At 38.6% G+C, this 16,438-nt stretch overlaps 1 protein-coding gene across 6 annotated transcripts in view; it reads left to right on the plus strand.

Moving 5' to 3' along the window:
* The window catches only part of LOC115223776 (ELKS/Rab6-interacting/CAST family member 1), a 205,753-nt gene that overhangs the window by 129,674 nt on the left and 59,641 nt on the right, over positions 1–16,438 (plus strand). For all 6 annotated transcript variants that reach the window (XM_036513003.1, XM_029794444.2, XM_036513004.1 and 3 more), the window contains exons 3-8: positions 3,822–3,920; positions 6,245–6,409; positions 8,704–8,871; positions 11,023–11,190; positions 12,449–12,597; positions 14,263–14,386. In XM_036513003.1, the coding sequence (XP_036368896.1) occupies positions 3,822–3,920; positions 6,245–6,409; positions 8,704–8,871; positions 11,023–11,190; positions 12,449–12,597; positions 14,263–14,386 (873 nt within the window). The remainder of the gene's footprint in view (positions 1–3,821; positions 3,921–6,244; positions 6,410–8,703; positions 8,872–11,022; positions 11,191–12,448; positions 12,598–14,262; positions 14,387–16,438) is intronic.

The raw sequence follows: 16,438 nt of genomic DNA on the forward strand, positions 1-16,438 counted from the left end.
CTGAATGAGGATTGAGGATAATAAAGCCATTGATTGTCCCTCTATACATTGTACTCTCACTCACTCACTCTCACTTTTTCTCCGACTCTCCCTCTTTCTCTTCATTCTTTCACTTTTTCATTTTTCATCTCTCTCTACCCCTAACTCCCACCACTCTTTCACACACACCTCCCACCCTCATTACTTCCCCTTTTCAATTCCTTCTTCCTACGCATAAACGAAAAATTCCTTTGTGATTTGTCAGAAGCTGTTCACAATGAATGATGAACATTATTTCATATTCATTTTGGCTCATTTAAAAAGTGTATATAATATAATATATGAAATAATATAATGTACCGTTTAGGTATCTGCTAGTCTTGTGACACCCTGGGTTCGTACTTGGAAAGTCTAGCTGCAATATTGTTGGCAAAGCAGCACCTGCTGTGGACTACAGAGACCTCCATGAGAATGAATGATCTGCTTGCCTATGTCTTGTCTGTTATGGGTTTTGGTGGTGTTGTCTTACTCATGGTTCAGTTGATGGCCTTCTTTGCAAAGCTGTAGCCAAGAGTCAGATGCACAACCTGTAGTTGTTTCCTGGGCCAAGGCCATCTTGCTGTTTTTAATACTTCCAAGATTGTCCGGGTGAGGTAGCATTTAGTCTGCATCTCTGCCTCGTGAGTGTACAGTGAGGGCATTCCTCCAGTAATCTGGTGAACTCTGCCTCATCGTTTAGCTGTTGTTGTCATGGTGACAGTGCACTGCTTGCTGAGCTGTTTCGTTTTGTGCATATTCTTTGGCTGCAGTCTTATCTTGCAGTAAACCAAAGAGTGATCTAGATTGCAGTCAGCACTTGGAAAGGATCGAGTCGTGAGCACAGACCCCCAAATGGCAGCATCTTGTAGGTGCCAGGTCTAATTGGTACCAGTGTCTGGGACAGGGATGTCTCGAAGACATTTCATGCCGGGCTTTATTTTGGAAGTAAGTGTTGGTGACACACAGTCCATGGAATCATTGCCTGGTGCCATTTATGCTGCCAATCCCATGCCACTCCATACTATTATGTTCTCAGTTCAAACAGCCAATGGGCATCACGAAAGAGAAAATACAAACACACACAGCTTTTGTCTTTTGCCCTTCCACAAGCAATAAAATTGGTGCTGAGAGTTGATGCAATCATCTATATAGCAGAAAGCAGAGCCTTAGCTTAACCACAATTCTATAAATTAAACCAGGGAAAGAATTGTAAAAAGCATGTGATTACACACATACACCCACCCACACACACACACATGTGTACATGTATGTCTGTATGCATGCATTATATATTACTTGCACACACACAATGAAATGTTAAATGTGTAAATTCCATCCGAATAGACTTTTATTCTTTTCTTTCTTCTGTGACTAAAAGAAAAGCAATTCTCCATGTATTGGCAGTTGTTGGCCAGTTGCCAGCCGGTTCCCCACCAGCTCTTATAGTATCCAGGCTATGTCCAATCAGCTGTGCTGTGCAGCTATGACAACTCACTACAAGCTACACACATCTTCATACAATTGATCAAACTGAGTGACCAACAAAGAAATCTCTTATAGATTTCTCTATTTTTTTCTTTTTCAAACAACCAGCATTATTGGTGTATTAGTGACTGGAGTTAGTGACTTACAACACTTGTATTTGTCTTTCTGAGATCAAAGTTAATATCTAGGCATGGCTGCATGGTAAGACGTTTGCTTCCTAACCACAGGGTTCTCAGTTCCATCCCACTGCATGGTACCTTGGGTAAATGTGTTTCACTATAACCTCAGGCCAACCAAAGCCTTGTGAATGGATGTGGTAGACAGAGACTGAAAGAAGCTCATGATATACATGTGTGTGTTTGTGTGTGTGTGTCTGTGTGTCCCTCACCACAGGTTGACAACTGGTGTTTTTGTCCCCTGTAACTTAGCAGTTTGGCAAAAGAGACAGATAGAATAAGTACCAGACTTTAAAAAAAAAATAAAGGTACTGAGGTTAATGCATTTTATCAAAAACTCTTCATTTTGGTGCCCCAGCAAGGCCACAGTCTAATGACTGAAACAAGTAAATGATAAAAGAAAAAAGATATTTGTATATTAGTGACAGGTGTTAGTGACTTACAACACCCTATTTCTTTACTACCCACAAGGGGCTAAACACAAAGAGAACAAACAAGAACAGACACACGGATTAAGTCGATTAACTGGTACTTATTTAATCGACCCCGAAAGGATGAAAGGCAAAGTCGAGATCGGCGGAAATTGAACTCAGAACGTAACGGCAGACGAAATACCACTCACCTAAATTTGTCTTTATCGGTCATGTACATGGAAGCGTTGCCCCTCTAACTGTACGGGTTTTGTTCTAATTTAACAAGAATATGTTTGCAATAACAAGACCCTGCCACCCCAAATAGCCTTGGCCATTTAGTTTCATACTTGAAGGTTTCGAGTACAAATGCTACCATTTTTTACTTTTATGGAAGTAGGTGATGGTGGTAAAATTGGTCTGATTGGATCTATGCAAACTATGATGCTGTAGGCTGGTAGAAGGCATTGCTTTTGGTACATTAGGATGATTGGTGGGTTGTGTGTGAGGTGCTCTGACAGACCCTGGGTCACAGAGAACTTGTTGCGGTAGATTTATTTCTGCCCGGATGCTATGACAAGGAGACAGTTAACACACATGCACACTGTGAGTGTGTGTGTATTTATTTATATATATATATACATACATACAGTGGCTCTATCTAAGAATATCTGAAGAAATATATACACACACAAACACACACACACACAAAAGTTCCTGGAATAAGCAGTCTTTAAGGATGTTGATTGAAACACACGTGTTTTTAGAGCTGAATTCTTCAAACTTGAAAGAATTCCTCTCAACACGTAGTTATGATGCTCCCCTACTACTTCTCTTCATGATCAGAAATGTCACCAAGGGACTTGCTCAACTAGTTAATGTCAAGTAACTGACAAGCAATTCTGGGGTACTGGGCAGAATATTTGCTGTGGCCCATCTTTTAGACAAAACAATTTACATGATAACACTTCCGATCAATTAAGATCAGAAGCCATGAAAGCCAGTGCCTGGGACTGCATCAAGGCATTTATTATTATCATTATTATTATTATTACCTCCACCTTAGTGAAGGCAGAGGTATTGTTTTCAGCAGTTTTTGTTTGTATGTCCGTGGACAAGATATCTCAAGAACCACTGGATGGATTCAGATGAAACTTTGAGGGATGTTTGGCCTTTTGACTGGCACGAACTGATTAGATTCTGAGATCAATCCGATACCGGACTAGGATTCTAGACTGCTTTGGGGATTTTTTTACTTAGTTTCTGAGAGCAGTCGTGTTCATTTTTAGTATTCTCATTTGTGAGAGTAGTCAAATTTATTTCAGATATTCCCATTTTAAAAAATCATTTCTGGCTAATCGTTGAGAAGACATTGGTGTTGCCTTGATGGAGGTGGACATTCTCTGAGGGCTCTTATTATTATTATTATTATTATTTGTTGTTGTTGTTTGATTAAACCATTCCCAATTCTCGACTGGTATTTAATTTTATCAACCCCTGAAGTTGACAAAATTGTTCTGCAATTTCAGATTAAGACCTGATCAAAATAAGCCTAAGACCAAAGAGGCATCACTCTCTCTCTCTCTCTCTCTCTCTCCTAACTTTATAAACTAACAGATGGTAACAGAGTTTCGTTCCATTCTTCTCCCTACAAAAAATTATGACTTTGTACCTAAAAAGAAAAAAAACCCCAGGATCTGTATATTTATCGAAAGTTTCTCTGTCATTTCAGGAAAATGGGATCCTTTCTAATCAACTCAAGAATGCACAATTCCAAATGCAGTCGTTGCCTGCAAATGCACATACAATGCAAGCTATGCTCGAAGCCAAAGTAAGTTTTGTTTTTTTATATTGTTGGGGAGATGATTTTTTAATGTTTTTCTTCAAATGAATCATCATCAACACTACTATTGTCGTCAACACCACTACCACCCCCATCTTCATCAACACCACTTCTACCATCGTCTTCATAATGCCACCATTATCATAGTTAACATCACCTCCACCTCCACTGCTACCACCATTATCACTACCATTATCATCATCATCATCCCTGTCAACATAATAACCAGAGGTACAACACTTCTCCCTCTCTCCCCCTCCCTCCCTTTCTCTCACAGATTAAAGGCAAAAACCCTATATCAAGGGTTCTCAACTGGGGTCCAAGTGAGTTTTTGTTGTGATCATTTTTGTGCAATAAATTGCTTATTCTTCTCCAATCCACAAAATATTTTAACAGTTGTTGTTTAGCACACACCCCCCCGAGTCAGTTTCATTGAGTAAATCTATGATCATTGACAACCCAACCATAACAATCCTGCCTTTTTCAGGCATAGTGTTGAAGAGTACTTTAATGGAGTATAGTGTGGTATAGAGGTTTAGTATTGTACCGTGAAGTGCTTGGAGAGTTTGCCAATGTTGTCATCTGGTGAGTTGGTAGAATCACTAAGCTATTTAATTCTGGCTCTTTCTGAATCCAAATGCCAACAAGTTCTTCGCCTCTCATCCCAACAAATACAATTAACCCTAGTTTTGTCCGGGTATATTCCTCCTCAACTACCCCCAAAAATGTGTGGTGATGTGGCAATATTAGAAACCAGTGGCGTCAATGCCTCAGAATTGATGTTGTTACCTCAGAGTAGCAATTTATTCCAGTATTTACATATGTTTTGGTTTAATCTCTCTTCATCTTTATACAAAGTGAAAGTAGAAACATTAGCCTGGTTGGTGTTGGTTTTGTTATTACTGTGGTGGTGGGGTGGGGTGGGGGGCTGGAGCTAAACTATATGACATGTTAAATGTTTTTTTTTCTCTTATTGAAATCCTACAAGAGAGAGAGAGAGAGAGTGATAGACAGTAAATCTGAGAGAGTGTGAGAGATAAGTATATATATATGTACCGTTTCCATCTGGAAATAAGAGATTAGTACAACACAGTTATCTTTTACTTTATTCCGGTTTCAACTGGAAAGATAACCTGGAGGTATTTCTCAGTTTCTCGGATTCACGTTAGAATATCTGAAATAATGGATACAAAATTACAATAAATAGGATATTGTATAACATTTTGCCTGATTTAAAAAAGATTGTTTTTCTTCTTTTAGTTTAAGTGTTTAAAACTTGTTGATTCCATTAAGTGGGTTCCGTTTCCAAAGGAAATCAAGATATGTGAGAAGCTTAGGCTTCAAAAGGAATTTTCTGAGCAGTTTCAATCATTGGACTGCAGCCATTCTAGGCTATCAACTTCAGGGGGTTTTTAGTCACTTTATATCAACCTCTGTTTAACCCTTTAGCATTCAGATTGCTCTACCAATTGTAATGGTTTTTTTATTCAAATTGTTTTGAATCGACCATGCATTATCTTATGGCTTTGAGGTTTTGATGATGTGATTGTTTATTTATATAATGGTAGTGTTGGTTAGGTGTGAGGGGTTGGATATGACCAGTTTGAATGTGAAACATATAGAATAATTGAACCTAGTTTTGTTGGTTTAAATGCTAAAGGGTCGATGAATGGCTACATTCCTTTCAGCATGTGGAGATCCAACTTAGTGCACCATTTTACACCTGAATCCACAAGCAACACACACACTCAGACACTTCCTATTCTTGAGTAGTAGACTTGTGTTGTTCCCTGGGTTAACCCAAATGAGGACCTTTGGTGCGTTTAGTTCTGTGGTTCCCAACCAAATTTTATCCATGGACTCCCGTAGCTATTCGATATTTTAAAACTAGTTTTATAGATAATTCTTTCAAATTTCAGATTTTGTTTTTCACACATTAACTTGTTGAACTATCTAAAAAAATTTAGAGAAAGTAATTTAGCCGTTTCTTGCAATAAATACATCTAAATTAACTCTTTTTCATGGACTCTTACTATACTACTATGGGTCCCCAAGTTACCATTTTGCTTGTGTGCCCCCCCCCCCCAATCTTATATGTTTGGGCCCCAATTGGGAACCACTGCTTTAGCAGAATCCACTTTGTTGTAATCATGCAGACCAGTTCTTCGATCTTCCTCTTTTCATTGTACCATTCTCAAAAGCTTAAAAGAGCCATGGCCATTGTCTTTCTTCCTCTCTTTAAGTCATTAAAACAATAAATGTTTAAATACTCAACAGGTATTTGAATTCTTTATATTTTATTATGTTGCCAGGATTCTCGTATTTCTGCCTTGGAAAAGGATATTCAACTTCTTGAAGACAAACTGTTGACCTTACAAGAAGACATTTCAATTGGAGACAAATCAATGAAACATAGCAATTTGTTGGGCAGCAAGGAAATGAAAAATAATCCAGACATTCGTACTTTAAAAACACAGGTCAGTTCATCATATTTTACTTTCTTCCACCTTTATGTTGTTGTTGTTGTGTTGTAGGGAATTCATCTCAAACAGCATGAAATTAAAATCAGTGTTAATATATTTAATTTTAATATATTTTGACACTATATATATATATAATTTTACTTACCTAAGTCCTTTACTTCATCAGGGGTCTCGACCATCAATGACCTTCCTCTGCTGGTCTCAACTCTAAGCTGTTTCTTCTTCCTAATTTTGTTGGTTTTGAAATGTCATTGATACTTCTGTAACTTTGCCTTATCTATGGAGATATGTTGGCCCTATGCAAATCCAGTTTTACCTCTTGGAGGAAGCAGCCCATATTAGGCTGGCATCTATCCTATGACTTGTCCAGGTAGTCAGGAGAGACAAATGTTAGCTTAATGATTAATTCTGCTCAGGATAGGTAAAGGAGACAACTTTGAGGTTTCATCAACAACATTCAATGTCCATGTTCTCTGCTGGCATGGGTTGGATGGATCAGTAGGGACTGGCAAGGGGCTGCACCATGTTCCACCCCTGTTTGGCATGGTTTCTATGACTGGATGCCTTTCCTAATGCCAACCACCAATAGAGTGTATTGGGTGTTTTTATGGAACATTATATGAGTGGAGATATATATATGTATACACATACCTACATATAGGCACACACACACTAAGTCATTCAGATATTCATGGAAACTTGAAACTGTCTGACCAAACCAAAAGGGCCTTGTCACTCTGTAGGTGGCTGCTTTGAATTTTGAAAAGGACTTTCTTAAATCTCAGAACAAAACATACTTGTGCACTTATATAAATAGATTGATTGACTTCAAATTTATTCTATCTCAGCTGAACTCAATGGAATAGAAATGGGGGTAGATGTATAACAATATATATATATATATATATGTATGTACACATACACTCACACAATCAGATCTTACCTGCTTTCACTGTAAGTTTGTATTGAGCACACATACTTGTGAACTAAATTTGAGCATGGCTTTGGGTACCTTTAGCAGAGTTCACTCTGTTAAGAGCACTTGGGCTACATCTCCAGTTTGAGAGGGCAACTTCCTCTCCTTCTCCCTCCAGTCTCAGAAAGCCTTCCTTCTCTGGTTAACCCTTTAGATACCAACCTGTCTGAAACTGCCTTTGGTTCTATGATACAAACTTTTAAAGTGATTAAAACCATCCATCTAAATTTCATGTTAATTTATGTTCCAAACATAATGCTGTGAAAATTATTTTAATAATTTTTTTTATTATTTTCAAAATTAATTGAAACAAAAGTAGTGTATTTCAAAAGAAATATGGTGCCAAAAGAGTAAAAACCATTAAAAATCAAATCTATTGCTCTACTCAGCGTTGGCAGAACTTTTACTGAAAGTGCTACGTTTTCCTAACAGAAAATCCGAAGTTGCAGTAAATTATTCCAGTTGATGTTAAATACATTTTTGATATTCATCTTATTGTGATTAAAAATTCATGAATAAGATAAGCAGTTATTTTGATGTCTTTGAGAATGGAATGGAAGAGAAATATTTAAAAAGAAACCAAAAAAACGAAGAAGAAACGTTCCTTTTGATGATTTAATGAGTCAGCTGATTTGCAAATGATAAGAATTAACTTCTGAGATTGGAAGTGGAATTGCCAACTTTTGCAATACAGAATCATCATCTTGGGAATATAACACATCAATACTGGATTTAGTGATGACCGTCCAAGTACACACTTTAGATTTTGTGTAGATAACATTAACTGGTATACCGTTGGGTGTCAGCAAATTTCCTTCTTGATGGTTGGATGGGTGTTGTTGGGTTGCCCCCTATTAGTTTAGTTGCAGCAAACTTATGCTATAAATACAAGTAACCCTTATAGGGCTGTTTTTATTTCCTTGCCTCCAACATTTTTTGCCACATCTTTCTCAATTTGCCTGTTTCTTTACCTCCTTCCACATTTGTTTCTTTCACTCCTTTCATCCCTTGTCATCCTTCCTCAGAATATGATTCAGTTATTTCACCCCCATTTCTTGTCATAACATCCATCACTAGCAAAGAATAAGGTATGTAAAAGCACCCATTACACTCTCAGAGTGGTTGGCACTAAGAAGGGCATCCAGCCATAGAAAACCATGCCAAATCACACTGGGGTCTAGTGCAGCCTTCCAGCTTACCAGCCCTGGTCAAACCATCCAACCCATGCCAGCATGGACAACAGACATTAAATGATGGTGATGATGATGATGATGATGATTGCTAATTTTCTTCCTCTCTTTCTCTCTGATAGGTTGATCGCTTGCATGAAACCCTAGGCTGCAAGGAAACTGAGCTCTGTGGACTGCGCTTACAGCTGGACACTTCAGAGAAGCAGTATTCAGAGCAACAAGATTACACATTGGTACTCAAGGAGCAGATTATGGCCAGAGATCATCAGATCAGTCACATCACGTCAGAGGTAAGTCTTATTTTGAAGCAATGAGTTCACAGTTTCAAATTTTGGCACTTACAAGTTACAACATTATTCCTCGTTGAAGTTTTTCATTATCAATTTGAACATTGCAGGTTTATTAGAATTGAATTGTAAATTGATTTATCCTAAAAAATATTGTAGTTAATATAGTTCGGATTAAGAAGGTTGCTTTGCAATCTTGTAGTTGTCGGTTCAATCACACTGTGAGGCAGTAAAATTATGTGGAAGCCTGTCTGAAGCGGGAATGTAGATGTAGCAGTTGCTTATTGAACAATTTTGATGAAACTGATAAAATATAAATGAATAAAATAACAAAAAGAAAAGGAAACTAAACTTATTGAACATTGTTTTTGTGATTTTTTTTTCTTTCTGACTGAGCTGACTTATGATCAGTTATTCCAGCCATGACCATCTCACCTTTTGTCATCCTGGCTTTGAGGTTAAGAAGATGGTGTAGCTGCCACTCATCTATACCTGCTTCTAAAAAATAATTGGGGTGGGATAATCATATTTGTATGACACTTGGGCAAATGAATGCCTTGTGTTAGTCAATGCTTTATGAGTAAGATTTGGTGGGCAGACATTTTGTGAAAGTGCACTGTGTGTAACGGCATGTAAATATTGGATAGAAAAGTCAAAGGCTGCCGGAGGGAGGGCTTCGACTTCTTATATGCAAGCATTTTCTTCACCCAATATTTACACGCTATTATTTTCGTTTTTATCTTTGAGTTCCACCATTCCAGAAAAAAAAATTTATTTCACATCTCTTGAAATTTCTAAATTCTTAGGATATATATTTATAAATATATATATCATCATCATTTAGTGTCTGTTTTCCATGCTGGCATTAGTTAGACAGTTTGACTGGGACAGGTAAGCCAAAGAGCTGCATCAGGCTCCAGTCTGTCTTAGCTTGGTTTCCATGGCTGGATGCTCTTCCTGATGCTAACCACTCCACAGAGTTGTACTGGGTGGCTTTCACATGTGACCAGCACACGTGCTTTTACGTGTCACTGACAATTCACCAGTATGGGTGCCTTTTACATATCCCCAGCGCAGGTGCCTTTTATGTGTTACCTGCAAGAGTGCCTTACATGTGATACCAGCATGGGTGCCTCACACATGACAGTGGCACCGGTGCCTCTCACATATCACTGGAACTGGCCATGACTACAACTTCACTTAGTTTGGCATGTTTTCTCAAGCGCTGCAAATCACCAAAATGGCTCAGTCACTTGCCATTGCCTGCATATGTGTGTGTATTTACACACTTACACACACACCATACATACTCATATACAACGGGCTTCTGCACAGCTTATATCATTTCCAAGACTTTACTAGTTTGCAGTTATAAAGGATGGTAATTACCGAAGGTGCCACACAGTGGGACTGAACTTGAAACCATGCGGTTGTGAACTGATCTCGTTAACCACACAGCCATCCTTGTGCCTAGTGAAACACGGCAAGGTATTATTTGAAGTGAATTGACTTAGCTGCTATGTCTTGTAGGTTGAGCAATCTCACAGAGAGCCTCCCACACGTTCTTGCACACACCTCAGTGGATTGGTGAGAAACGTTCGTTATTGAACTAATTCCTTCTGACGAGCTGCGTTTAGAATATCGTTGAGACTTATGACTTCATAGCCATCATCTTGTGTTGTGTTTTCCATTTTGATTGCTTGGTTTGTCAGCCATTATAATAGACTACTTCACATTTATGGTGATGGAGGATGTGATGGGGGGGGGGGTAAGATGGTGGGGGATGAAGAAGATAGATTAGGAGACATGAATGAATAGATAATTTAAAGTATTTGTTTTCCTCTTTTATATATATATTTTTTTTATTTATTCTATTTTCCTGTTCCATGTGTTCTACTTCAACTTAACAGATTTTTTTTATTTTTCTCACGCGTTCTTTTTCTCTTTCTATTTTTCACATTCTTTCTTTCTCTCACTCTCTTCTTTCACCCTTTTTCTCTTTCTTTCCTTCTCTCACTCTCTCTCTCTCTCTCTCTCTCTCTCTCTCCTGTTTTTCACTCTGTCAATTTCTTTTTTTTTTATATTTTTCCTTTTCTTTTTTTTTTTTTTTCTTTTCATATATATAAAATTTCTCTCAATTTCTCTTTATTCCAGATCGATGAGCTTCGAAGTCGAATTAAAGATAAAGATTTAGCGATTGATAAAAAAAGTAAACAGGTCCATTCTGCTCAGAGAGAGAGGAAGAAATCTGAGGCCGACGCTATAGATTTAAGAGACAGTCTTGATATTAAGGAACGGAAAGTCAACGTCTTGCAGAGGAAAGTGAGTTGCATTCCATTCCACTCACAAATTATGTGGAACACTTTCGCTTCCCTTTTGCTGTTGTTGTTGTTGTTGTTGTTTGTTGTTTTCAAAATTATCCTGACTCCAAACTCGATGGTTTGGTAACGGATGCAGCATCTGCTCAATTCTACACTGAATCTGTCATAAACAGTTTGATGGAGGGAAGAAACAGTAATTTGAGAGGGATTATTTTCCTGTTGATTTTTATCTCCTGTTTAACCCTTCAAATGTTGCTGTTGCTGTTGTTGTTGTTGTTGTCGTTGATTAACTTCAGATCAGTACTAAATGAGCTTAAACTATGGTCGAAAGCCAATCCTGCTACGACCATCTTTTAGGGCTTTTTGTTGGGGTTTTTTTTCCCCTGTTACAAATGGCAGTTCCACTAACACTGTCACCCAATCAAACATAAAGACTGCATGGATGGCAGTCATCAAATCCAAGCCATGCACCTTAACCCTTTAACACTCAGGTTATTCTGTCAAATGTTAGGATTATTTATTCACATTGTTTGGAATTAATCATGCATTATCTTGTAACTTTGAGATTTCGACAATGTAATTGTTTATTTTTAGAAGGACATTGTTGGGTAGGTGTGAGAGGCTGGATTTGGCTGGTTTGAACATAAAACATGAAGACTATTTGGTCCTTCTTTGGATGGTTTAAATACTAAAAGGTTAAAGTTGGGATGCTTTTGGGAAAACATGTCTAGAGATGTTTGGCTGTTATCATTCAGATAACATAACGTTATTGACCTCTGGTACTCAAACAGATGCTCTGATACTGTGGTTTCATTTGTACTGGACAGGAGAGCCATAGCCGGGTCATAGTGCTAGTGCATGTATATACAGCTGCGTGCGTGCGCACATACACGCGAGTACTGTCCAAATCTCCAACCAATCACATACAGCTAGCTGGCATTCAATTGGCGTATCAAGTTTCGGGCATTTTGATTGGGTTTTGGATAGAAAATTCACAAAAAAGTCACTTCTATTTTTTAATGGCTTTGCAGGGTGACTGGGGAAATGTAAAGATGTGCACAACCACCTTTGGACGGTTTTGAATGACCATAGAAAGTGCGAGCCCTCTAACTGAAAAATTGTGGATTTGTATAAAGGATACACACACACAGACAGACATTTTGCCGTTTATGTATATTGAGAAGAGATTCTGTGAAATATTCACAGGTCTTACTAGTTGTTGTTGTTGTTCTTATTATTATTGTCTTTAATATTTTCAGATACAAACCCTTGAGGATGAACTTCAAGCCAAGGAACTTCAGTTGAAAACTAGTCAAGCCCGTTTGGCATCTGCTGCTTCTGATTCTGAGGACAAAGCCTTAAGCTCTCTAGAAGATTCACTGGCTGAGAAAGATCGGCTCATTAACAGGTACATTCTGCAGTGCAGCAGCAGAATTGTTCTTTCTTTTCTCTGTCAATGTCAATCACCTGTCTTGGTTATTTGTATGGAAGTTAGATATTAGTATTGATAATGGTAGTAGCATGGTTGTTATTTGTTGTTGTGGTGGTTGTGGAGATTGCAGTGTGTGTGTGTGTGTGTGTGATCCCCATGACAGCTTCAGTTGTACAAACCTGTGGCCCACATCCAGTTAACCAAACACTAGGTGCAACAGAAAAATTTCTTCTACCACATATGACTGTATTTTGTGTGTGTGTGTACATGAATGTAAACAAACCAACACTGGCTGCCATGCTGTAGCAAGGTGGTAGCAATAAATACAAAACTACACACACATGATGGACCTCCATACAGTTTCCATACCACTCACAAGACATTAGTTAACCCAGGGCTACAATAGAAGACACTTTCCCTAAGGGCCACACAGGGGGACTGAACCTGAAATCATGTGGTTGGGAAGCAAACTTCTTAACCACACAGCCATGCTATGTATAATAATCTTAAAGATTTTATTTTAAATTGTCTGACCCCATGGTGAAAGAAAAATTATTATATTGAGGCTAGACCTATTGTCTTCTCACTAATAAGGGCAAATGCAAAAAAATATCACTAATGAGTTCTGGGAGAAGAAAAGCTGGTGTTGGTCAGTTTGAAAACCACTACGACCCTATCCCTGACCTTTTGAACCTATGTTAGGAAATTGATATTAAAGCAATGATTTTGATGCTGATGATGATCATCATCATTTAACATCTATTTTCCATGCTGGCCTGGGTTAAACGGTTTGACCAGAGTTGGTCAGCTGGAGAGCTGCACCAGGTGCCGGTCATCTATTTTGGTTTGGTTCATATGGCTCGATGTCCTTTCTAATGCCAACCACTTTACAGCGTGTACTGGGTGTCTTTTACGTGTCACTGGCACAGGTGCCCTTTTTACATTGTTATGATTGTAAGGTCGTTAGCTGGCATAATCGTTAACATCACCATCCTTTAACATCTGTTTTTCCATGCTTGGGTTGGACAGTTTGATCAGAACTGGATAGCTGCACCAGGTTCTAGCTTGATTTGGCTTTATTTCTACAGTTGGATGCCCTTCCTAATGCCAACCACCTTACAGTGTGTGCTAGGTACTTTTAATGTGGCACCGACATGAGTGCTCTTTACATGGCACCAATGCAGAACTCTTGCAGGCCTATCCTCTTCACCAGTCCTGCTGTGGAGGATGGATCTTCCTGATTACAGCAAGGTGCCAGGTACCTTGGTCCTTTATCATCTTGTCTGAAAGGTTGTGTCCTGGGATCATCCTTCAGTACCTCATCCCATGTTTTCTTGGGTTTCACTTTTTCATGAGTGCCATCCACTTTTTGAGATCAGCACTTCTTTATGGAGCTGTTGGCATCCAGCCATATCACATGACATGCCAATCAAACTGTTTAGTGGCATTTCTTCCAGTTCTTTACATTCTGAGTTCAAATTTTACCAAGGTCAACTTTGCCTTTCATCTTTTTGGGATCAATAAAATAAGTGTCAGTTGAGCATTGGGGGTCAGTGTAATTGACCGTCCCCCTCCCCACAAAACTGTGTGCTTATAGTAGAAAGAATTATTATTATGATTATGATGTGTTTTTTATTCCAGGTTACGAGAGCAGCGAGATCACGTAGAGAAAGAATTTGCAGATGAAATCAATCTTCTCAGGGAACAAAACGAGGATTATAAGAAGCAGACTGATCACCTGAACACTGAAATTAACGATAAACAGGTAAGCAGTAGCATTCTCAATAATACTCTGTAAGGTGGCGAGCTGGCAGAATCGTTAGCACGCCGGGCGAAATGCTTAGTGGTATTTCATCTGCCGTTACGTTCTGAGTTCAAATTCCACCAAGGTCGACTTTGCCTTTCATCCTTTCAGGATCGATAAATTAAGTACCAGTTGTTCACTGGGGTCAATGTAATCGACTTAATCCCTTTGTCTGTCCTGGTTTGTCCCCTCTGTATTTAACCCCTTGTGGGCAATAAAGAAATAAGTGGCATTCTCAATAATTTCTTGCTCCTTCTACCAGTTCTTGCTCTTAGGACCTAATCTTTGGAGTCCCCTTCTTTTTATATTCTGCAAGAACTACAACTTTAACAAAAGCAGCTGGGCCCCAAAATTTCATCGGCAAACGAGAGCCATTTGATGAGCTAGAAATTACAGCTAAATCTCTTTTGTATCAGATGCTACTGTCTTATAAAATGGAGATAAACACATAAGATAATATTAGTTCTTGTTAGCCTCACCATGACCAACTGGTTAAGAAGTTTGCTTCACAGCCATTAAGTCCTGGGTTCAATCCCACTGTGTTACATTTTTTGCAGGTCTCATTTTTTTTATAACCTCGGGTAGGTTCATACTTTTTGAATGAAATTGGGTAGATGGAAACTGTATAGAAGCTCATAAATGGATTGTACTGTAAGTCACAGATACGGCCTTGTTGTGCTGATTCTAGCTGTTATGGGGTACTCATGTATGTGGAATACTCAGCCATTTTCAGTTATTTTTATGCTTTATTTTGAGTTGGTGTCCATACTGGTGGTTACTGCCACCACCAGAGATGTTGCAGAGGTAGTCATAGTGGTATGGTAGAGTTGTAAGTAAGTGGTATCGATGGTGACAGAGGTAGTTTTGATAGCAGTTGTAGTGGTGGTATTGTAGTGGTAGTTTTGATGGCAGTTTTAATAGCGAGAGACATGTCGAAAGTTGTCACGTTGATAGTGATGGTGGTGATGGTTACGGTAAAGATGCTAGAGATGATGATGAGGTTGGTGGTGGCAGTGGTGGTGGTGGTGGTGTTCATTCAGTTCAGCAATAAAAAATCACAACAGACATTCTCAAAGATAATTTTACACTTATTTCCTGTCGTCTCTTCAAAAGAACTGGGTCAGTCAATGGTTGGGGTTGTTGATGTTGCTGCTGTTATTGTTGCCAGTGGTGTTGGTGTTGCTTTCGGTGGTAATGGTGGTGGTGGTGGCGGTGGTGGTAGTGTTGTTGTCAATATTGATGTTGATGTTGTTATCGTCGTTGCTGCAGTCAGTGGTATTGTCATTGTTGTTGACATATTGTTGTTATTGTTGTTCTAATGTGTTGTGTTCATTAAAGAGCTTTCTGATTGATTGATTGATTCATTCATTGATTTCAGGTTGGGTTAGTGTTGGGTGGTTGATGAAGGGGAACAGTCTATTAAACCTATTTGTTTGTAGAAATGTATGTATGCATCTGTAAATGTATATATATCTACCAATAGAAAAGTGTTGTGTGTGTGTGTGTGTGTATGTCTATATATATAATATACACATCTCTACACCTACCTCCCTGCAGTTTTTTGTACGCATAGCATATACTAGTGCATACCACAGGTCTTTAATTCTACTCCAATTGCATGTGACATACATGCACATTCACCCCTACACACCAAATGTACCTTCACACACAATTAACATTTCACGCTCCTAATCATTTACACTCCATACATAACACACACACACACACCTACTCACTCAACTTCTCTCTCTCTCTCTCTCTCTCTCTCGCACACACGCATACATGAATGGATGAATGAATTTCGTGGTGATTTCATTGAATGACTATTCCTCTGGTTTAATCAATGTAACTACCTACCTACTGTTATGATAGCATAAATGGTTGAATATTCCACATATGCATGTGTGTACTTCAAATCTATGTCACCTAGTGACACACTGGGTGACATAGATTCTTCCTTCAAATTAAAGTACAGCTACAGGCCATTCCATGGGCTTCCATACCTGTGCCTTG

Source organism: Octopus sinensis, linkage group LG24 (assembly GCF_006345805.1).
Source record: "Octopus sinensis linkage group LG24, ASM634580v1, whole genome shotgun sequence".
Classification (NCBI taxonomy): Eukaryota; Metazoa; Mollusca; class Cephalopoda; order Octopoda; family Octopodidae; genus Octopus; species Octopus sinensis.